The sequence below is a fragment of the Mastigoproctus giganteus genome, chromosome 2 (genome assembly GCF_048544385.1).
Source record: "Mastigoproctus giganteus isolate SK-2022 chromosome 2, ASM4854438v1, whole genome shotgun sequence".
Taxonomy (NCBI): Eukaryota; Metazoa; Arthropoda; class Arachnida; order Uropygi; family Thelyphonidae; genus Mastigoproctus; species Mastigoproctus giganteus.
The window spans coordinates 140,818,427-140,843,581 of record NC_143576.1 but is presented as its reverse complement, the minus strand read 5'-3'; the positions used below and the strand labels follow the sequence as shown (position 1 = coordinate 140,843,581).

The following is a 25,155-nucleotide window of genomic DNA, read 5'->3' as shown; positions in this document are numbered from 1 at the left end:
CCCAGCGATCACCTACGGATCACCAATCTGGTTCAGGAAGGCCGGAACCGCGGTCAACAGAAGACTGCTGGACACTATCCAAAGAAACATACTTCTAACTATAACTAGGGCATGCAAAACGGTGAGCACCCACGCTCTGCAGGTCCTGGCAGGAGCTCTTCCGCTGGACCTCGAGGTGACTAGATGTGGACTCATGTATTTACTGTCCAAGGATATACCTGCCTCCATCTATGACTTTACCTTGGACCCAACCAACAGCCGGACGGTAGAGAAACAACGAATAGTGGCTCACATGTTGAAGATTTGGCAGCACAGATGGGAGATGTCGCCAAAGGGTCAAGTTACAAGAAGCTTCATACCGATAGTCGCAAAAATGTACCCAAAAGCCCCCTCATGGTTCTATCCTGGGCTAAATACAACCTTCCTCCTGACGGGCCACGGCCCATTTAAAGCAAAACTGAACGCATTCGGAATAATAGAAGAGTCCACATGCACCTGTGGAGAACCTGAAACCTGGCAGCATATTATGCACGACTGTGAATGCTACGAAGAACACAGAAGTAGACTTATAACTGAGATTCAATACTTGCCGAAAAATCAAGAGTACCATCTACTGGATTCAGAAGATGAATACAAAGCCCTCAGCCGATTTTCACTTGACGTCTTCAATAGACGACGAACAGAAATAGCCATCCACAACAATTAGATGACCACAAATAATAAATAAAGACAAACTGATAAAACATCAACACAGAGGAAAGGATCGCAAAATACTAAGGACAAACGGCGTAATATGCAGCAGAATAAATGAAACAGCATCGACCTAGGAACTAATGGGAGTGGCTCCAGCCAGAATGTCGTCACTCCCAGGATGAAACCACACACCTAGAAAAGGACCAAACCCCACCAACGAGTCATCAACAGACTGCACTTGCTGGAGGGCACTGCAAATTGCCGCTATGGCGAACTGGGCAGGGCTCCCTTGCCCAGCCCACTTTCACTCCCTATCCCTGGTGGGGTGAGGGGAAGGACTTCCTGCCCCCTCCCCACCCCACCACCCCCTCATTTCCCTCTGGTGGGGCAAGGGCATGCCCCACTGATATACCTGGGGTCGCCTTCTCTATTGACCCCATACTTCTGTCTTTTCCCCCCAGCCTTCCGTCTCTCCCCCCTACTCTATCTATATTGCCAGCGAAAAGCGAATGCCCCACACAACGTAAAAATTTTAAATGCCAAACTCGACACACTTGCAACCTCTTTCGGCCTAATTAAATTCAAGCGTTTATCCCCCGCCCTTTTTTTTTTTTTTTTTTTATATATAGGTCCTAGCCACTGAAATCTCAGGAAATTAGGTGGCAGGACCTGCCAGAGTACTTAACTAAAAATACTGGTGTACCTGGTCTGCCTCCACGGGGCCAAGTGTGGGCAACGTTGGGCCTCAGTAGGGGTCCAGTGGCTAAATGGCCAGATGAACAACAGAACACAACACTACACATGTACAATATCCATACACTTTTGAATCTCTGGCCTTCCCAGTGAACTGGTACACCCACAATGAAAGCAACGCGGAGATGGGGGAAACCCCTGGTGCCGTTAGACACTAAATACACTTTACACACTTTTGTCAACTCGTGTAGACACTATAGGGATGTAATCAGGAATCTCATTATTAGCCATTTCTAATTTTGCTTTTTTTCTTGCACGATATTCCTTCATTTGTTCTGCTGGAGTTTTAGAATCTTGATAAGTATCAGGCATAGTAGAACTCTGTGATTGAATTTCATTATGATTTGGAATAGTTTGAATTTCTAATTTCCTTTTCTTCTGTTCACGATATTCCTTCATTATTTCAGCTAGAGTTTTTTTTGGGTGCAGTTTGAGAAGTCCCAGGCATAATGAAACACTCTTGTTGAATTTCATCTGGATTCACATTTCTGTCCAACTTCCCTTTATTTCTTTTGTGATATTCCTTTGAACGCTGGGCTATAGATTTTGGCACAGTCACTTGCGTATTAAACATTATGCTGATATAACGTAGCACGTCGCTGCTCAATTGTACTTGTTGTATCACTGCATGCAACAAGTACAACGCATGTGCATCGGGTTTCGTGACGATTTCTAGGTAACGTAATGATTTTTTCCAAATAATGCCGGTAAAAAACAAGCAAAATTTTTGACCGGATGGGTGAAATGGGAAGATTGGTCCAAGTGGACCAATCTTCCCATTTCACCCATCCGGTCACTCGAAATGTTTGTCTGGTTCAGCCTTAAATTTATTTAAGCTATCAACTTCCACAACAACAGATGGAAGTCCGTTCCAGCAATCAACTACCTGCTGGCTAAAGGCAAACTTCCGCACATCTATTCTACCAACTGTCTTTCTTCAATTTGAATCTCTATGCCCCCTCAGGTTCTTAATCTGAGCAATCAGAAGTATCCCATCAGCATTGAGCCTGCTCAAACCATTCAAGGCCTTGTACACCTCAATCAGATCACCTCGCAGGTGCCTAGTCTCCAGATGCTGCAACTTACAGAATTTAAACCTCTCCTGGTAAGAGAACCACCCCTTTGTTCCTCTCACCAATCTTGTTTGCTCTTTCTAGCAACCCTACATCCTTCCTAAAATGAGGCCTCCAGACCTGTACGCAGTACTCAAGGTGTGGCCCGACCATTGCCTTATACAAAGGTATACTTGTCTCTGCTAGCAAAATTCCTATATATCATTGACAAAACTCCATGACCTTGCTCTGGTGGCCTATCTTCACTGCCCAGAGAACTTCATATTCGACTGCACAATTACCCCTGGGTATTTTTCATTCTCCACCTCCCTGACTGTAGTGCCACACAGTTGGTATGTTTCTCTTGGGTTTCTGCTACCCATATGCAGTACTTTGCATTTGTCAATATTCAACTTCAGTTGCCACTTCTCAGTCCATCTACCCAACTTTTCTAGATCCTGTTGCAGTAGCATACTATCTTTACTATCATTAACAACCCTGCAAACTTGGACATTAAGCCTGATATACCTTCATCGATATCATTAACAAATACACAAATCAACAATGGGCTCAGCACCGAACCCACTGAGACTCCACTAATAACATTAGTCCACGTAGAGAAGTGTCCATTTATTACCACTCTCTGCAGTCTCCCACTCAACATTCCCTTTATCCATTGCAGCAACTTGCCCTTGCCATACCGCTCCAATTTGTACAGCAGTCTTCCATATCCAACAATATCAAAAGCTTTTCTGAAATCCAAGTACAGTCAGTCCTCGTATAGCAGCATGATAGTTGTGTTCCTAGAAACCCTCGTGCAATGCGAAATCATGCAATATAAATAACAGGCCCTATGGGAAAAAGTAGAGTTAGGTGCCAACTGCCCAAGATTGAACACACATTTGTAACCAAATCATTACCAAACACAATAAATAATTGTAATAAAATACTTGCATATTTTGTTACAGTTCTTTATCGTATAAGCAAATTCAGTTCGTGTTATATATGATATCATTTCCCTATTTATAAATTGTGTATGATCGAATTCGTAATAAAATATTGCTAATGCTTTTGCTTCTATTGTAAGCAAATTTTTTCTTTGTGTGATTTTCTATCCAAACAGATGACGGCTGTTCCATCTCTTTTAATTCTTTGTGTCTTGATTTAATGGATTTTATTACACTTTGTGTTGTTCCTGCTATGAAAGTTGTTTTTATTTTTTCTGCATTCTTTCTTATTCTTGGCATTGCCTCATTTAGGCCTGTAGCACATGCAATATCACATGTTCTTTAATTTTACTCAAAGTGTTTCACAATTTCATATTTTTTCTCTAACAGAGGTGGACTTGGCATAAGCCTTACTGGGGATACCCTGGTGGGCCGGAGGCCAGAAGTGTCATTTTGGCCATAAACGATAGTATGAGGCCACTACATTTTTCTGGGTAAGAATTTTTGATTCAGTCCACCTCTGTCTATCGATATTGCTTTTCTTTTTCTCTCCGAACCTGTAGTGTCTTCACCAGGACACTTCCTTTTCACGCCTTTTAAGTATTTTACTCATTTTTAGGGAATAAAGCACAATTACAAAATGAGGCACATTTGATACACATAAACAAAGCTGTGCACATGTAGCAACTGAATAAACAACACCGTAAAGGCAGAGACACACCTCACTAGCTCACATTTTACTAAAGCACATTTCTGGGGGTTACTACAATAAAACAAAAACAATTTCCAGTTGGGTTTCTGTTAGTGGAATCTGTTATGAACGGGTAGTAAACTCGATCTAATTGCATTTGTGATAATACCGATAGCTGGAATTGTGTGGGTTTTTATGTTATTATGGTGAAAGGTGTTTCCCCTTTACTGATATAAGAAACAAATACTTTTTCAGAATCTTCTCTTCATTACTATTGTGTTGCATTCAGTTGGGGTGATTCTGTGTTCGACTGCCATTTCTTGTAAACACAAAGGCAAATCGTGCATAAGCGAATTTGGTTCGTGTTATATACGATATCATTTCCTTATTTATAAATCGTGTATGATCAAATTCGTGTAGTGTAAACACGTGTTATACGAGGACTGACTGTATACGATATAAAAATTATTTTTAACATCCAGTTCCTTTGTTACCACATTGTAGTATCCAATCAAATTGGTCAGACTAGACTTCCCCTTAATGAACCCATGCTGTGTCTGAACTATTACTGCAGTCTTGTCTAGGTGATCTTGCATCACTTCTTTAACCAGTGACTCCATTATTTTCCCTGGACCAGAAAACTAACAGGTCTATAATTATTTGTTACCCTTTGATGAATCCCCTTTGTGAATTGGGGATACATTTCATATCTCCATTCAATGGGGACCTGAATCTAAGGATGCTCTCATAATTAAGGCTAAGGGTTTGCTTACTTCCCTTGCTACCTCCATTATAACTGTATAGATTCCATCTGCCCCAGGTGCCTTTTGTATGTTTAATAATCAGATCAATTTCTCCTCCATTTTGCTCTCAGTTATCACAAAATCTCTTAGCTCTCTGTTAGTTTAGTAAACTTCTGTCCTCCCCTTACAGAATTCCTCATATGTGAATGTAGATGCAAAATACTCATTGTTTGTCAGCTATCTGAGCAGAATTATTAACAGTTTAACCACCAACATCAAGTGGACCAATCTAATTCAACCCCTGCCTTCTAGAGTTTACATAAGTAAAGAAGTCTTTGTTGTTTTTCTTTGTATTCTTCGCCAAGGATTTCTCGAAATCAGCATTCACTTGCCCCTAACCTCCTTTGTGACTTGATTACAGTCTAGCTTATATCTACCATAGGCTTCTGTGTCACCTGCATAATTTATATGCATACCACACATTTTTCTTCTCTGTCACGAGCCTCATTAGTTCATCTGACATCCATTTAGGCCTAAATCTTGAACGGTATTTCTTAGTTGGTACGAAAAGCCTAGTAGCTTCCAAGATTAATTCCTTGAAGATTTCCCATTTAGAATTCACATCAGTTGATCCCACTGTATAGAATCTAAAAACTGCCTGAGACCACTTAAGTTACCTTTACAAAAACCCTTCCCTTTGCCCTTGATGGTAGTTACATCTTTAAGTAAATCCCACATCAGTAGACTGTGATCACTGTCACCTAGTGGTTCCTTTATCTGCAAATTCCTAATACATGAGTCATCACTGCTGATAATCAGATCAAGGGTATTAGCCCCTCTGGTTGCCCCTCAAACATGTCGCTGTAGAAAACACTCCTTCAATAAATCCACAAAAGTCTTGCTAGCATGCGAGTGACCAACCCATGAGTTCCAGTCAATATCTGGAAAGTTAAAATCCCCCATTACAAGACATTCCGATTTACTTTCCCACTCTTTATCTGCATAATTGTTTGTTGTACTCATCAGAGCCATTAGGCCTATAACAACTCTTACTCTCATTTTCCCTTTCCCAGTGTTTATGTCACATCAAACTGACTCAACATTGCACTGTCCACCCATGTCAACTGGATGCACTTAGATTTTGTATTTCTTAACTAACAGCATAACCCCTCCTCCCTTTCTACCCAGTCTATCCTTTCTGTACGCATTGTACTCCCCAAATTCCAATTCTGCACTGTTTATATCTGTGTGACACCCTGTCTCTGATATCCCAACAATATCTTCCTTTGATGTCTTGTCTTGATCAGCACTTCAAATTCATCAAATTTGCTACTACTAATACTAAAATGCTGAAAGTTGTAGGCTGCAAGAAGTCTGCATAGATGCAGACTTCTTGCATGAAAAATGCAAGAAGTCTACATTTTTCAAAATGGAATTTAAATTTTGTTCTCAATTTATTCATGTTATATTTACATTTTAAAATTTGTTTATTTGATAATTAAATATGGAAATCTAACAGTTAACACATAACATTCTTCATAATTGATTATAATAATATTGTTAAATACTGAGGAAGACATGCTAAACAGCATAAGAAAGCAATACAGAAAATTCTAATATTACTAAAAACTGATATTTTCAAATGTCAGTGTGAAATTATAATTTGTAATATGATATAATATGACCCTGGGTGTGCCAAGCCCATACTCACCAGATGTGAAAAAGACCTGGGGGTAATTGTACAGTCTGACATTAAATTCTCTCATCAGTGCAAACAAGTTGCCAGAACAGCTCATGTGGTTCTGTCAATGATGTATAGCACTGGTTCTCAAACTCTGCGTCGCAACACCCTGGAGAGGTGTCATAATTTACCGGGGGCATTGTGGACGATGTAATAGTTTATGTAAGATTTCCAATGCAAATATTAAAAATGTATTAAGAATGATTTTTTTTTTACTATTAGATATCTACTACTATTTGATCTATATTATTAATGTAAATAATTATAGAAAATATTTCGGGTATTTTTGACGAAGAGAATGCATCGTGTTCCCTGACCTTATTCTTGGGATCCGGTTACTATGAGCATATTAAAAATAAGATGTTTTATGTTACTATGAGCATATTAAAATTAATAAAATAATGCACAATTATAGATGTGCTACTTCGAGGGAGGTGCCAGGAAAATTTTACAGGTCAAGGGAGGCATGGACAGAAAAAGTTTGAGAACTGCTGATGTACAGGAACTTTGGCACAGACAAGTAGGTGATTTATGTCATTATAAAGGGCATTGGTTAGGCAGGTATATCTGGAATACAGATTTGGAAACGTAATTTTAGGAGGGATGTAGATCTGTTGGAAAGGATGTAGAGATGAGCAACAAGATTAGTAAGAGGACACAAAAGGGTATTCTTACCAAGAAAGAATGAGATTCTGTAAATTACAGTCTGTGAAAACTAGGCATCTACATAGTGACATAATTGAAGTGTGTAATGCTTTAAAAGGGTTAAGTAAAATAAATTCTGATGAAATCTTTACATCATTTTTCAGATGAAACACATAAGGGGGCATAAATTTAAATTGGAAAAGATGTCTGCAGAATGTGTGGAAATTAGCATTTAACCAAAGAGTAATCAATTTTTGGAATAAACTGTCAACTAGGGTTGAGTAGGTGGGTAGTTTGAATAAATTTAAAGAAGGTTTGGATTGGAGAATGAAAGATTTTTTTTTTTTTTTTTTGTTGGTGCTGTATAGGCTTAGCTTCCTTGCATCATGTTGCCAATATCAATAATAATACTAATTTTAGTCACTACATGGTATTTTCCATATATTTGCTATTTTTATGGACTACTTTGCCACTGCTAAAAGCCTACCTTCTGGTAAGGCAGCTCACTAAAACAGGTCAGTGACACACTTTTGAATAAATAGCATTATATTCCAGTTTAGAAAATGCTATTTATTTGAAAGTGCTGAAGTAAGGCAACTTTCAGTAATATAAATTTGACTGTCTGTAAGAGAATGAGAACAGATTCATTCGTGTAGGGTTGGAATAGTGTAAGAAAATACTTCACTTTCCACGTTGTTGATGGTATCATGTACACATAAGGTATATACAAACAAGATATTACTTATTGTTATAGCATTGCTGAGTGTATTCATGCTTTTAATTTGCCAGTTCTATTTATTTCTCATTAAGTTTAAAAAATTTAATAGTGCAAGTATTTTTTATTGAACTCTCAATGTATAAGTAGATCTCAGAAGGATCTGGGGATTAGCTGCTATAAAAATTAAGATAATAAATTTCACGTACTTTATTTTCTTTGGTAGCTTCATTAACTGATAATTCTGAGTTAGTGATTTTTTTTTTAAGACCACAAATTCATATATATATATATATATATAGAGCGAATCCGAAAAATAATCACATTTTAAGTTAATGGAGTTTTGCAGGCAGCTTACCATTTATATTTCATAGATTTGATAATAGAGAGCTATTAAGTGCCCGATAATTCCTATATTCTCTTATATTATGAAAACAACAGGAATTACCTTTATTTTAGATATAGGAAGCTTCTTTTCCAGCCAACTCTTCTAGTCCAACACGCTAATAATTCTTTGGGAAGAGGATATCAATTTTACAAAAAATGTGGGACATCTTCCCCACTGTCAGAACCGTAGTGTTCAGACCCCTTACATGATTACCGTAGTGTTCAGACCCAAGGGGTGTGAACACTATGGTTCTGACAGTGGGGAAGATGTCCCACATCTTTTGTAAAATTGATATCCCCCTTCCCAAAGAATTATTAGCACGTTGGACTAGGAGAGTTGGCTGGAAAAGAAGCTTCCTATATCTAAAATAAAGGTAATCCTGTTGTTTTCATATTTATATTTCAATAAACACATCAAATCATAGATGTTACTTTAAGAAATTACTTCTGCTATAATTGCAAGTACGTTTTAATCATGAAAGTGATTTATTGTATAATGCTAAAGAAAAAATTTATCAAATTATTGAATGGATCATATTTCTTAAAGGGGATGGCAATCATTAGTTGCATATGGATGTCAGAACCATGTGGTTATCGTAGATACAAAATATGTAAAGGTAAGTAACATGTAATTGTGTATTTTAAAATTGTCATTTTTATATTACTTGATTCTTAGTTAAAGATTTTGCCATAATAATTTTATACAGGGATTAAAAAAAAAAAAAACTAGTTTCCTGTTAAGGGTGATTGATAGAAACAGAATAATTTAAATAACTTCTGTTCTAAAAACTGAAGAACATCCAATCATAATTTTGAATCATTTAGCACAGTACCAACGGATTGGGTGCATAATTGAACCTCTTGCTCATCTTTTAAAGTGCTTAATGGATTATTCTTTTTCCATCAGTGGAAGAAGTATTCATTACGTACCATTCCTAAATGTTAGTCTGGTCCAAAACTCTCACCTCAGAGCTGTTATCCTTTCATTGTCCCCCCTGAAGCTTTCTTGGAGGGTCATCCTCCCCGTGATTACTTCATATCAAATAGTCTCTCAATGTTCCAGCCATTTCCACTGTGAACTTGGTAACCGATCAATTAGTAACCTGATCAACATGAAATTCAGTAGTCCTTTATGCAACAAGTTGATATGTTTTATGTGGTCATCTCTTTGTCTTTTGATGAAGTTAACAGCAATAGCTTTCTTCTTGTAATTGTATCATATGCTTAATTGGTTCCTGAAGACAGGGCATTATGCAAAAATGTGCTAAATAAGGTTTTTATAGAAGTCTCTTATGGAGATACAACCCTAGCTTTTTAATAGTGTGCCTATAAACACCATTGAATAGTCCTTGGGTATCGTTATTAAGTACAGTAGTGCACTGTGTACAGATGTATACATACTGGTGTTACATGCAAAAAATACATTTGTACAAAAAAGAAAGTTAAAAAATAAAACTATACAAAGTGTGCCAATTAAATAACGAGACTGATCCTAGTACAAAAAAAAAAAAAAAAACACTAATGGCAAAGTAAGGTTATATATTTTCGAAGTAATCACCTCCGACATGTACACACTGTTTTACATCTTTTATACAGGTTTTGAAAACACTTTTGGTACTGCTTTCAGCTGATCGGTCACTGCAGATCGACCCATAACGCGTTCCTTTCATTTTGGGGAACAAAAAGTAATCTATGGGAGCTAAATCTGGTGAATTGGGGAGTGTTCGATGACTGGAATTGATTTTTTTTTTGCTAAAAATTGCTTGATGTTGATGGCAGAATGTGCGGGTGCACTGTCACAAAACAGGAACAATTTTTTCTCTTACCCATATCTTCTTTTAGAATTTCTCGTACAGATTCCTTATTGCTACCAATCATCTCAGCAAGCAACCTTGTTGAAATTGATCTGTCTTCAGTCTGATTTTTCTAACCTTTGTGACAATCTCTGGTGTTCGAACAGAGATCGGTCGAGGATCATCCTCTAATGACTTGTGTCCTTAACGAAAACGAGAAAACCATTCAATTTTATATAGTATTAACCATTTATAAACCATTCTATTTTATATAGTATTAGTATAAGGTATACTTTGCTTATTTTCTCTATTTCTGAGTATTTATAAGCTTTTATTATAAAGATATTAATTTACCTTTGATTTTATTACAGTTCCATTGTCTGGTCTAGCTTCCCTAGGTCACATTGAGCTCTGATCTTTTATTTGTTATATTGAAAACTTTAATGCATTTACACGTCTTTTATGCAATTACAAACCTCCTTGCATTATTACTTTAAATTTTCTATATTTAATATTATTATATAGATTCTTCATTAAATAATGCTAATTTAACTTACTTCTTTCAATAGGAATATGTAATAATGGACTTTTACTGTGAAAAATATTCTTATGAATTTTAATTCATTTAGTTTTCTTGTTATTATGAATACTTGTATAATAGATTTTGTTTTTGTTTCAATTTAGATTTTTCAGACCCTGGAGAAACACAAGAATAATGTGATTAAGGTAAGTCTGATTAGTTTTTCTAAAGGTGTACTTTACTTTTCTGGTGCATGTTACAGTTTTTATTTTCCATTTATTTAAGAAACAGTTAACTGTCCTGTGCCTGATTTTCTCTATTATTTTAAATAGAGAAATAAAGTACAGGGTCATCAAAAAAAGACACAACAAGTTTGAATACCTGTATTTATTGATGCTAGCGAATGCAGTGTCATCATATACCTAAGACATGGGAATTTATTATTCAAAGAAAAATATATTCAGAATGAGTGCTGGCACCTATTTTTAAAAAAAATAGGTGCCGGTACTCATTCTTTGCTATCAGGAAATATTGAAAATTAAAAGGATATGAAAAGTACTCTACAAAATTTTTTCCTGATATTGTTACTGTAGTAGTAATGTTTTTGGAATAAGAACAACAAATTAAGTATAGTAACACACAGGTTATTAAGCATAAATTTATTATTCAAGTATATAAAAAAAAATAAGTAAAATGTGAGTAAAATAAGTAAAAATAATTTCATAATTTAGGAAAAAAATAGAATTCTGAGGGATACTCAACATGGTTTTGTAAAGGGAAAATGTTTAACTAACTGGTTAGCTATTTTGACAGGGTCACTCAAGAGCTGGACTTAAGGAATAATTTTGACGTTGTTTATTTGGATTTCAGCAAAGCATTTGACTCAGTCCCACATGAGCAGCTACTTTATAAGTTTGGAACAGGTTAGAATCACAGGGAAAATCCTTAGATGGATGGCTTCAGGGCAGGAGGCAGAGGGGTTGTGATAAATGGTTATTCCTCAGATTAGGTTGATGTAAGAAATGGGGTTCCCTAAGGATCAGTATTAGAACCACTGTTGTTTTTGATTTTCATAAATGACATCAGTGAAGAGATAGAGGCGTCTTGTCTAAATTTGCAGATGATGTAAAGATTGGTAGAGTAGTTAAAGAACACCGTTCTTCAGAGTGACGTAGATAGACTTTAGGGATGCTCAGAAAAATGGCAGCTATGCTTTAATTCAGCAAAGTGTAAGGTATTACATCAGGGGAACAGTAACCCCAAAGTAATTTATACACTTGGTAGAATTGAACTAAAGCTGGCAGTAGAGGAAAGGGACTTGGGTATTATGATACGGTCAGATGTGAAGTTCTTCAAGCATTGTAGACTGGTTTCAAGGAAGGCCCATGGTGTCTTATTGATGATTTATCGAATAATTGTTAGTAGAGATAAAGGCATCATAATACCATTATATAAGGCTATTGTTAGACCACACTTGGAATGCTGTGTTCAAGTATGGAGACCACACCTAAGGAAAGAAATTGTGCTCCTTGAAAGGATCTAAAGATGGGTAACTCGCCTGGTGAGATTGGCAAAAGGGTGTCCATATGAGGAAAGACTTTGAATATGTGGGTTGCAGAGCTTGGAAACTAAGCACCTTAAAGGAGATTTGATTGAGGTGTTTAAGGTCTGAGAGGCATAAGTAAAATGAATGAGGATGAAATTTTCAAGGTCATAAATGATTCTAGAACTAGGGGTCAAAATTTAAAATAACAATCTCCCCCTGTTACCTGAAATTATTTATGACTGTAGGAAATTTTATTTTAGCCAGAGTTATAAATTACTGGAAAAAGTTACCTACATGTGTGGTAGAGGCTGACATTTTGAGAAAATTCAAAGGATAATTACCTATGGGAGGAGGGAAATGCATAGGTTGTTACCTACATGGGGTGGTAGAGACTGACAGTTTGAGGAAATTCTATTAATAATTTTTTAAAAAAATTTCTTATTATTATTTTTATTCTTATTCTTATTCTTTTTTATTTTATTTATCTTTTATTTTATTTTTATTTTTTATTATTTTATTTTATTTTATTTTTTTGGCTGGTGCAGCATAAGCCATAGGCTTCCTTGCACCATGTGGCCATTGCTAATACTAATAATACCTCTCTCATAAATCCAAATTGCATTCCTTTTTACTACCCCCCACCACAGTTAACCTTAATATCTGGTTTTCCCTTCGTCCATCTAAAAGCTTCACTATATTTGGCCTTCAACCTAAGATGTACGCCTTTACCCCTTCTATTTTCTATTCTACTAATACCCCTCTGCTTAACTTATTTTGCAGAATTTTCTGTCCTACTCATCTCTGTGATTTTGACTCTAGGTATAAAATTTTCCTTTTACAATGGGAGTATTAGTAAGCAAATGCTTACATTATATTAGATCACAAATAAATTTACGAAAAACACATTTTACAGATTATTTTAACATTCGTCAGTTGATTAATAGTGTTGATGCCTGTGTGTCATCAGCTTAGTCTTGTTAATTCTATTATTTCCACTCAAAGCTATTCTTTGAAACATCGTTAAAATAATCCGTTAATCTTGACCCTGTCATTAAATAGCAATAGTCATTAGAGACCGCAATTATGGATTTCCCAATCCCTTATCTTGGCTTGGGTGACACTTGCATCCCCTCCACATAGACCTGTCCCTTTCGTAGTGGGGAATATTTTCTGCGCATCATCTTGTAAATATTTTTCCTTAGTACTAAGTTAGCAGCTCACTTATTAAATTCTAAGTTAAATATTTCTTAGTGTCTTGTATATATGTTTCATTTAATATACCATTAAGAGAAAATACAGAAGTGTTGTATTGATTGAATGCTTCTCGAGTGCAACTAACTTTGGCGCCTCAACAAATAGTTTTATGAAAATCTGGATGGAAAGAACAAGTTAGTGTCATGTTTTTTAATTAAGTAAGTAGATACTGTTTTTATCTGATGTTACATTTTTGGTAGTAATTAAAATCGCATTTCTTGTCATACAAAGGGATGCATCAACGATTTGCTAAAAATCTACTTTAATTTTTTTTGTGATAAACCTTAAAATTTATTTCAAATTTGTAAATAAATTTATGTTAAAATATTTTTCATAAATTTTAAGACATATCTAGTGCTTGTGTACTTTAATATTTACAAGTATTTTTTTTTTTATTCCAGTGACCTCATAAAAATAATGTTGAAGTTGATGCTAAGTGTCGTGGTTTTTAATGAGCAGTGGCCAATTAATTACTTTTTTGCATGATCAACGATATTTGCACTTGTCTTATTTGCAATGAAGCCTTGTCAGTGTTCAAGGAATATAATGAGAAATGTCACTACACCACAAAACATGCCTCAAATTATGATAAATTTCAAGGAGCCTTTCAGCAGAAAAACCTCCAAGAACTAACCCAAACTAAAGTCAACAACAGAAGATTAGAACTTTTTTATTCATGCTAGTTTTCAAGCCTCCCAAATCATTGCCAAAGAAGGAAGGGCCTTTATGGGTGGAGAATTTGTAAAATGAATTTGTTTGGTAATTTCAGAAGAAGTATGTCCTGAGAAAGTAAAGAATTTTGCATCTGTAAGTTTATCGTCATCAACTGTAAAGAGAAGAATTGAAGATTTAGGAGCCTATGTTCAAAATCAACTCGTAGAAAAAGTTTGTGAATTCACACATTTTTCAACAGCAGTTGATGAGAGTGAAGGTACAAGCCATACAGCTCAATTACTAATTTATATCTGAGGTATAAATCAAAGTTTTGAAGTAACTGAAGAGCTAGTTGCATTAAAAAGCTTGAAAGATACAACAACAGGTGAAAATATATTTTTGAATGTCAGAAGCAACTGACTGCCTCAAATTGAATTGGGATTTGCTATCTGTGGTTATGACAGATGGCACTAAAAATATGATTGGTACTAAAATTGGGTTCACTGGGTCAGCTTTGTAAATATCTTGAGTAAAAATATTAAAAAACCAATGCAATTTCATTGTATAATTTACCAGCAGTCTTTGTGCAGAAAATTTTTGGGTGTAAATTCAGTCATGTCAACTGTAATATCAACAGCAAAGTTTATTCGCAAGACTAGTCTGAATTATCGGCAGTTCAAAAATATTCTTGAAACAATTGAGACTGAATACGGCAATTTGTCGTACCACACTGAAACACTATGGTTGAGTCGGAGTAACGTGTTGAAGCAATTTTTTGAACTTAGGATCGAAATAGGTATTTATGAATGAAAAATTGAAGCCTGTTCTGTAACTGTCAGATTTATTTTAACGACTAAAATTAGGTTCACTGGGTACTAAAATTGGGTTCACTGGGTCAGCTTTGTAAATATCTTGAGTAAAAATATTAAAAAACCAATGCAATTTCATTGTATAATTTACCAGCAGTCTTTGTGCAGAAAATTTTTGGGTGTAAATTCAGTCATGTCAACTGTAATATCAACAGCAAAGTTTATTCGCAAGACTAGTCTGAATTATCGGCAGTTCAAAAATATTCTTGAAACAATTGAGACTGAATACGGCAATTTGTCGTACCACACTGAAACACTATGGTTGAGTCGGAGTAACGTGTTGAAGCAATTTTTTGAACTTAGGATCGAAATAGGTATTTATGAATGAAAAATTGAAGCCTGTTCTGTAACTGTCAGATTTATTTTAACGACTGTTACAGAGGCCTGTTCTGTAACTGTCGTTATATTTTATATTACATATCTATCGATTTACCTTTGAATCTGTTGATATAGGTATGTGTAAAATTTGTTTCTCTGCATTAGTATGATCGAATATAGTTTTCAATAATTATGAATTTTCTCTGGCCTGCTAAATATTCCAAAAATTCATATGTGGCCTGCTTCTCTAAAACTTTGGGGACTCCTGCTGTACAGGATCATCAGTGACAAACAATTAATATTTGCATTAACATTCATTTGTGAAGAAGATTTTAGGATTGAATATGAAGTTTAACCTAATTTTAACTGGGAGTTAAATGATTTTGTGGTTACAGAAAGGCAGCTTGAAGAGAAATTGCTGAAATTAAAAGGAAATATGTCTGAAGCTGGCAGAATCTATTCAACTACATTAAAATAAGCAAAGAGGTAAACAAACTTTTTTCTATAATAATGGTGCATCTTTGGATTCAGGGGATTTTCTTATAGTTCGAAAGTGTACAGTGTCCTATTCACAGATGGGGTTAAAAGGACAAAGTGAATAATTACTGACCTGTAAGTTTGACTTCTATGCCAGTTAAAAATAAAGTAGTCAGTAGTTCAAGAGGTAATGCAAAATCATATTGACAGGAATGTAGTTACGTGCAAACACAGCATGCATTTGTTACACTGATATCATGCGTATCTAGGCTGATTAGCTGCTATGATGTAGTCACAAAGGAAATAGATACCTAAACTAATTTTGACATCATATACTTAGATTTAACTAAAGCTTAAGGTGCCTCCGTAGCCAGATGGGCACTAGGAGCAGTGCGTAGCACACACTTCTTGATTAGACTGGGGTTCGAGCCCGTGACCACCGAATATGGAGGATGCGGAAAGGTCAGGGAATGACCACTGCATATCCCTGGAGCAATATGGCCTTAGTTGCTAATGCTCCTAAAAACAAATAACAACTAAAGCTTACCTGAAGTATGAAAAGGTTAATCTTTATCCTTTAAGATTCTCATAATATGCAAATAACTGAAATGCAGCCTTTGAGAGTGCTATCCTGTTAACTTCTTTGGTGATTGGTCACATGCATGTCTAATGGCTTTGATGTTTTTGGCATTGCTTGATGTTCCTTTCCTCTTGCAGCTTTGCTTATTCATGTTGTGATCAATTCAATGTTATTCAGACTTGTCATGGAAATGAATTATTGTTATGTTTTGGTGCCTTTGTCCTTCCTATTGATGGTCCCAGACACACTGAATTTCTTTAACATTTCCAGTATCATTTTAGAACTTGCTTCCTTTCTTCAAATGTTAGTTGATTATTTTTCATACTCAGTGGTCACTAGTCTGCAACATAATGAAAACTTATTAAAAACTCATCTGTTCATTTTAGCTTTAAAATGTGAACAAGTCTTTATTCAGATTGGTCATGTACTGGCCTGCAAAATATGGCTATTTAAGGTGCTTATGCTTAATTCTGACTGGCTTTGATTTTGTGTGTATTGTGTTAGCTGTTTTTTTCTTTTTTTGGTTAGCTGTTTTTCAATAAAGTGGTTAGACATTTTTCAAAAATAAAAACTAAAATGAGTCTAAACAATCTTGATGCCAAGAAAGCTCCAGATTACTGATGGAATTTCTCCACTTGTTCTCAAAACCTGGCCTACTGATCTTGCTGCATTGTATTGCAATGTTCTGCATTGTATTTGTACACTCTTATTCCACTGGTGTTTTTCCTTCTGCTTAGAAATTTATTCACATTAAGCCAGTTCCTAAAAAGGGTGACAAATCCCTCCCTTCAAATTATCACTACATTGCACTTGCATTTACTCTTTCCAAAATAATGTAGAAACCCCATCAACCACAAACTTTTAAACTACCCCAAAACATTCCATCTGTTCAAGGTTGCCATTGCAGATTCCATCAGTGTAAATCCACTAGTGATATACTGGCTTATGTTACTCATCTTTGGAGGGGCGCCTCCATAGCCAGGTGGGCAGGAGCAGCAGTGCATAGCACATGCTTCTTGATTAGACTGGGGTTCGAGCCCGTGAGCCACCAAAATACGGAGGATGCGGAAAGGTCAGGGAATGACCACCACATATCCCCGGAGCAATATGGCCTTAGTTGCTAATGCTCCTAAAAACCAAATAACAACAACTCATCTTTGGACAAATTTGGTGGAAAAATTTAGTGAAACTCAAGCAGTTGCTCTTGAAAATTGTAAGGCTTTTGATCATGTTTGATATCAAGGTCTACTAAACAAGTTCCCATCTTATAGGTTGTGAACTGGTTTTTTTTTTTTTTTTTCAATTGGCTATGCAGTTTTTCCTCTGACTTCTCATTGTGGGTGATGGTAGATATTCTGTCTTTTAACTTCTCCACTAATACTGGTAGGATTCTTTCTCCTCTTGTATATTAATGACCTTCAACTGACAGGAAATCTTATTGATAGTTGTTGCTGATGATAGCTTACTGCATTCCGTCTTCCAGTTTCACAAGAAACCTTGCCCTGCATAAACAGCTTCATCTTCTCGAATATCCACCACTAATTTCTTAAATGCTGATCTCCAGATAATTCTCCAATGGGGTGAAGAAAATGGTTAACTTCAATCCTTCTAAAACTCAATCTTCTCTTTTTTTCTCATAGAAAAAAGTCTATTCTGTGCTTACTTATCTTCAGTGAGATTTCTGGACAAGAACATATATCTCTATTAGGGATTAACCTGTTAGGAACTCTTGATATCTCTTAGCATAATATTGCTTCCTCTGCATTAAAAAAAAAACTGGGTTTTATTTTTCACTTCTGGGCATTACTTTTCTTCTAAATAGAAATTCAAATTCTACAAATCTCATAGTTATCCTACCTTGGAATACTGTTCCAGCGTCTAGGATGATATCCCTAAAACTTCTTTCAAGCTTCTTGATTCCATTCAAAAGATGGCAGTTAATTAATGACCCATCTCTTATGAAGTCTTCCTACTCTGTCTTGTAGACGCTCAGTTTCTGCAGCATGCCTCTTTTGTACATACTTCCATGGTTGCTGTTCTTCTGAATTAGTATCTGTAATTCCCCATCTCTTCCAAGCCAGTCTGAATACATGTAAGCAGTTAGTGTCCATTTACTATCCAACCTCATAGAATCAACTTTTTTTCTTTCTCATTTATATGTTTTACTTCTGTTTTCTGGAACAACCTTCCTTCATGTATTTCTCAAAATTACAATTATAGATGTTCAAGTCTGATGTCAGCAAGTATCTTCTCTCTTCTCAGTCATCAACTCATACATGGTACAAAGAACTGTAGGTCATAATATCTGTTGTTGTTGGGTTTCACAAAAAAAATAAATAAATAAATAATAATTATATTCAAATAGGTTGTCTAATGAATAGGTATGTGAGTGGTGTAATTAGTTTTGTGTTCATGTAATCAGTCTCGTCACAAAAACTAAGCATGCTAGAGGGGAAAACTGATTTGGAATCAGTATTCAAAGATCAATCCAGTCCACATTTTTTTCCAGTGAAAAATTGCTGTTGACCTGTGTAATCAGATCAAGAATATTGTTTTCTCTTGTTGCATCTCTAACATGCAGGTATAGAAAAAAGTAATCCAATAAATTCAGAAAAGTTCTGGTATTCTCTGAATGGCCAATCCATAAGTTCCAGTTGATATTGAAAAGTTAAAATTCTCCATTATAAGACTTTCTAGTTTACTAGCCAACTCTGTTTGCCTTTATAGTTGTTCATTATACTCATCATAGTCATCTGGCTTTTAACATAGTCCTGCTCTTATTTCTGTTTTACCAGTGCTTATATCAGCTCAGACTGACTCAAAAAACCACTGGCTACCCATATAAACAGGGTAGCAAAAGATTCCACCTTGAATCTTCTCATTGAATCATCTCACAGAAGCACATTGAATCTTCTGCTGAAGATTCAATGTGCTTCTTAACCAAGAGTGTAAGTGACACACTAGAGGACTGGAATTTCAACCCAAACATTGATATTCACTGGACTTGACTACATCCTTTGTTCAAGAAGTGGGAAAATCTGCAGACCCAGCATTTCTGCTGGGTTGGAACCTGTTTGGTTTCTCTGCCTGGCAGAAGGCTAACCCCAGCTGGGGTAGGGTGTCTCTGGACCTTGAGTCTGTACAACTGTACCCTGCCAAGCATGGTCATTTAACTGTAGACCTCTTGAGGGGTGGAATTTGACTGCTGGCTCTGCCGTGTGGAGCAGGATTAGATTTTCTTTCCTGGGATCCCAATGGTTTTATTGGATTTGAAAATCCTAGGAAATCCCGAAATTTAAATTTTTTCTACATCCAAAATAAGAAGGCATGATAATGTTACTCACTAAATCTGTGCTGCCCACAGTTCAGTTTTCAGTTGCCACCTGTCATCCATATTGTGAGGTATATTTACTACCTTATTATTTTAAACCTCTGTGTCTGATCCAAAATCATTTGTTTGGCAATATTTTATTATAATTTATTTGGCAATATTTTATTAAAAAATCCAATGAAGAAAGTGCACAATGTAAAAAAGTGTGGTTCCACATTATTGTGCCAAGGCTGGTCCCCAAGGGAGTTAATTCAGCATTTACAAAAGAGGCACTCAATAGATAAATTGACTGAGTAAGCAGGCAGTGGAATTTGGAGAGTGAAGAAAACACTTCTACTAATAGGTGAAAACAAACATTATTAGCATATTTTGTTAAAGAGAAATAAGATATCCTAGAAGAAATTGTTAGCAGATTTGTTTCTGTTGATAGATTCTCTGCAAATGCAATTACAATAAGTAGTTTTATAATACAGGCAATACAAAACAAAGGGTATTTGCTTCCTGCAAATGCTAGTGATGTAATGAATGTCATATATAAAAAAATATGTTATCATAAAAGCCAAAGTTAAAAATGAAGTTTCTGCAAAGAAAAAAGCAGAATCAAGATTTAGTATATTCCTTGACAAATATTCGTCTTCGAAAAAATAAAAGATACTTAAATGTAAACATTTGTGGATGAAGGCAAATTTTGGAACTTAGGAATGGTACGAATTATTGGATCATTTTCTGCAGAAAGTGCTCTAAGAGCAATAGAGACTAAACTAGAAGAATTTCATCCCAGTATTCAGTAGCACATTGTTGTTGCATTACAGATAGTGCCAGTATGATGATTAAATTTGAAAAACTAGTGAGTTGCAACAAACATTGTTTGTGGCATACATCTTGTTATATGTGATGTTCTTTATAAGAAAACAAGTGATTTTGATATAAATATTAGCATAGAAAATGAGTCAGATGAAGATGAGTTAAGCCATAAGTTTAATGCACTGAAACTATTCTGCACAGCAGTTGAAATTGAGAAGTTAACTGCTGAGAAAATTAATCAAATTGTCATCAGTGAAGACATGATAACAATGTAGACAAAGAAGAAAGCATTAAAATGGTCCCAGATATTAATGAGACTCAACGGGGTTAGAAGAGCGGTAAGATTATTTTGAAAGTTACCACTCAAGAATTAAATTTTACAAAATTACTTGAAAGCAGAGCATGGTCGTGAAAAGATTTTAATTTTAGATTCCAGATATCATTGGAATAGTTTATTGGCAAATCTTAAGTGATTTTTAGAAATAAGATCAGCAGCTGCTAAAGCCTTTATTGATATTAAAGAGAATCAACCTCTAACTGATGAAGAATTTGATGCCCTTCATGATATTGTGTCAGTCCTACAACCAGTAAAAATTGGTGCAGAAAAATGTGTAACTGTGATGCAACTTTGCTTACTGCTGAGGGCGTATTTGCTTTTATAATTGATGAGCTAAGTTGACGAATATCAGGATTTATCAAGAAAATAAAAAAAAACTCTTTAATATAGAGGATTAGTGAGAGAATAAACACTACTTTCATTGGGCTGATTCAGTATTTAAACATGGGAGAAAAATATGAAAATTTCACAGCTATTCCTGCCTTTCCCTCTTTACTGAATAAGAAATCATTATTTGAATTTGTAAAGATGACGTTGTCAAAGCTTTTCAATGAGGCGAATCACAATGTAGTTCATTCAGAAGAAGAGGAAAGTCAGGAAATTGCAGACAAATTTAGAGAAAAACTCTATATTTATTCAACATTTTTAATTCAGGCTCAGAGTTTTTAAACAAGCATTTGAAGCAAGAACTGTTATTATTTGGGTTCAACAGAATAGAGCTTCAAGCATTGTGATATATAATGTACTTAAAAACCATTCCATTTCTGATTAAACTTCTGTTGAATCAGAAAGAGCCTTTTCTGCAGCAGGTTTATTTATAACCAAGTTGGGAACTCATCTTAATGATAAAAGTATCAATTGTTTGTTTTTTAAGAAACTATTTAAAAATTTTGATTGACTCATTAAATATTTTAGGAAATATTTTAAATAATTTTTATTTAAAAATAATTATTTAAAATTATTTTTAGCTGATTACTTTCTATGCCTTCTCTCTTCTACCTTTGAAGAGATGCCTCTGACTTTCATCCCAATTAACCTATCCTTTTTCCCATTCCTTATCCAACTTCCCATACTTCTTCCACAATCACCCACTATTTCTTCCTTGGACCTCTCTGGAACTAGTTACAGAAAAGTCCAGTATGTGCAACTTAGTACAAAAAGGCGTGCCTCCTTGTGGCTCAGGATGGGAGGCAGGAGGCAGCCAACCTGGTGTTTGTCACCCCTGGCTGTCATAGGCATTTAGCATTACACTTAAATGCACCCTACACTATACATACACAGCTGGTGCATGGCTTATGCCAGTCCAGAAGATTCAGCGGCTAATGGGGGAAAAGGATCCTGTTACAAATACACTTAGACACATTGTGCTGATCATTCTGTTATAATCCTCAGGTTCTGTACTTCCTTATGTCTGAGTGGCACTATGTTTTCTGATATCCCTAATGTCTGCATTTGATGACAACCAGTACTTCAGTTTCTTCAAATTTATTTATTATATTCCTAACATTAATGTACAGATAAGTATATGTTGGCTGGATTTTGGAAGCAGCACAGGAATCAATTTCACCTCTAATTGTGGTTGCCATTAAACTATTATTGTCTGTGTATTTCCCCCCAACCCAAACCAGCAGTGTTGTGACCCAGATAATACAGCCTTGATAGCATCAGCAAATATTTTTGTGTGTTCTTGTATCAGCAAATAGTCTATTCTATTTTAATGTGTGTATTCTTGTATCAGCAAATAGTTTATTCTATTTTAATGTGTGTATTCTTGTATCAGCAAATATTCTATTCTATTTTAAGTGTATTCTATCTAACAAGCACAGAACACTGATAAAAATTATAACCCACTAGCCATGCACAATTTCTTCAGGGCTGAGCTAATTGACTAGGTTCTCATCACTTATTCCCCCTTATATCGTCAAACCAGACAATTTTATCCTAACTCATGGCTCTGTACCTGTTTTTCTATTCTTAACACCATTAGTACTATCATGTGCAGCAATATCACTTTTTGTGTCCTTAACCTGGTGGTGGTGGTAGGTTCTGACAGCTGCCTCTCAAAAATTATCCCTCACTTAATTGATTTTTAATCATGATTAAAAATCTGAAAAATAACTTTTTTCAGAAATTAAAAAGAAATTTTGTAACTGGCAGGCAACCTACAGAACTACATGCACACATTTGAAATTTTGTATGTTTAATGGTCTTTTAAACTAAAGGAAAGATTTATCGTTTTATTAATAAAAGTTCTGCAGTGGTACAGAAAATTCATAAAGGATGTCTGTTGTGCAGTCATCCGGGCTGAGGTGATGGCCAAACAGTGAGGGCACAGTGGAGCTGATTTGAGGAAGTTTTACAAAGTTCAGGGAAATCCATTCAATATACCAGTCATGAGCTTAACATGTCAAGACCAATGTGTTATGTCACCCTGAAGATAAAACCATATTAGTTACAGCTCACGCAGAAAATGTCAATCGGTGACAAACCTAGAGGATGGAATTTTGTTAGTAAATTCCACCATGACTACAGTTTTGTGATTATGCTGCCATTTATTGCTGTGTACACATTTTCTGGTTGGTAAATAAAAACTTAAAGTTATTCTCTATTACCCAGAAGTTGGTTCAACTTTATAGCAAATGTTACTGTATGTGCTCTATTCACGATAACATTTTAGTTATTTAAAGAATTTTGGACATTCAAGTGATATGATATGATATACAATACATATCATACTTTAAAACTGGGGAAAAAAAAAAAAAAAAACCCGAGTATTTTAAGTTAATAAAATATGTAAGTAAATTCAAAGAAATGTCAAGTAACAGAAAATAACACAATAATTGTAAATAAAGGAAGAAAATTTTTTTCAAATGTATATTTATTTCTTTGATACATATTATATCGCAGATTTAACATATTAATTGGTAAGAAAAAAGTTGAAATATTTCCCTCTTGCACTTCATACTTCAACAGCTGTTTTATGATACATGATGAAGCAGCTCAGTCTGTTGAAAACAGATGAATACTTCAAAGCACTTGGTGACTTACATGTGATACATGATCTGAAAGTATCAAAGGTGATGATATATTAACTTTACTTTTTTGCATGATTTTGTCAGTTTTAATACTAAGATATTTCACTTTAGGTAAAATGGGCCAGAGAGCGATTTTATCATGATGTTTCTAATCCATATGTTCTGAAGTTGGCCTCTGCTGATTCTTCTGGTTGTATTATAATTTGGGATGTTAAACAAGCTACATCCATATCAGTTTTATCTGAAGGAACTAAACCGATTTCAGGTAAAAGTAGCATTTTATTTATATTTTTGCTTAATTATATTTATGTAATAGATTCTTACTTAGTGTCATAGAGGGTCATCAAGAAAAAACAACAGTTTTGAATGCTTATTTTTTTAATGTTTTATGCTGGCACTAAGTTTGGTGTCATTAAGCATATAAGACAGTAGTTTTTTAATTGGTTAGGGATATCTGCTAGTAGAAAAATTCTGTAAACATGGTGGAGTATACCATTGGATAGTGTGTTTTTTGTGTGTGTGAAAAGGTTTTATCAAACTGGCAGTTTTGTGACAGCGTACTGTGAGATTGTTTTACAGAAAGAGTCAAGAAATATAAATAATTTTGGTGTTAATAAAGAGATTTTTATAGGTTCTGTAATACATTTATTATAATAAATACAAGAATAATCAGACTACTGAGTGACTGTAAAAAGAAGTGCGTTTTTTGCAGAAAGAAGTCTGTGAGCATTCCTGAAAATATTGCAGTGTGACAATGTCTGAACAATAGTGACAAAGAAAAGGGTGATTCATTTCATTAATATTATGAAAAACAACATAACAGTTACCCCATATGGCTCGCTGACAAAGCATATTTATACCTTAGTGGCTAGGTCAGTAAACAGAATGTGCATGTATGGGGCAGCGAGAATACCCGTGCAACCATGGAGCCATGAGGATGCCTTTGCATCTTGAAAAATGTGTGGCATGGCATGAAATTTCATCAGTGTAAATTGCACCAACAATTTCAGCTTTGTCAGCAACACAGTTAATGTAGAATACTATCTGAAATTCTTTCATGGTTGCTGTGTTCCAACAAGTCAAGACTTGGGAGTGAACATAGGTAAAACATTTTTCTAACAAGATGAGGCAAGACCACATATGGCAAATGTGGTTCCTCATTTCCTTAAGGGACATCTTAATGATAGGATCATTTTTAATTGTTATACTGGACAATATTTGATTGGATGGTCTTGACCACTGTACTTGCCACATCTAAATCCCTGTGATT

At 35.2% G+C, this 25,155-nt stretch overlaps 1 protein-coding gene across 1 annotated transcript in view; it reads left to right on the top strand.

Annotated features, from left to right (window-relative positions):
* The window catches only part of LOC150089619 (WD repeat-containing protein 11-like), a 334,891-nt gene that overhangs the window by 9,467 nt on the left and 300,269 nt on the right, over window positions 1–25,155 (top strand). The window contains exons 2-4 of the mRNA XM_090390050.1: window positions 8,915–8,984; window positions 10,845–10,886; window positions 23,997–24,150. Of these exons, the coding sequence (XP_090246176.1) occupies window positions 8,915–8,984; window positions 10,845–10,886; window positions 23,997–24,150 (266 nt within the window). The remainder of the gene's footprint in view (window positions 1–8,914; window positions 8,985–10,844; window positions 10,887–23,996; window positions 24,151–25,155) is intronic.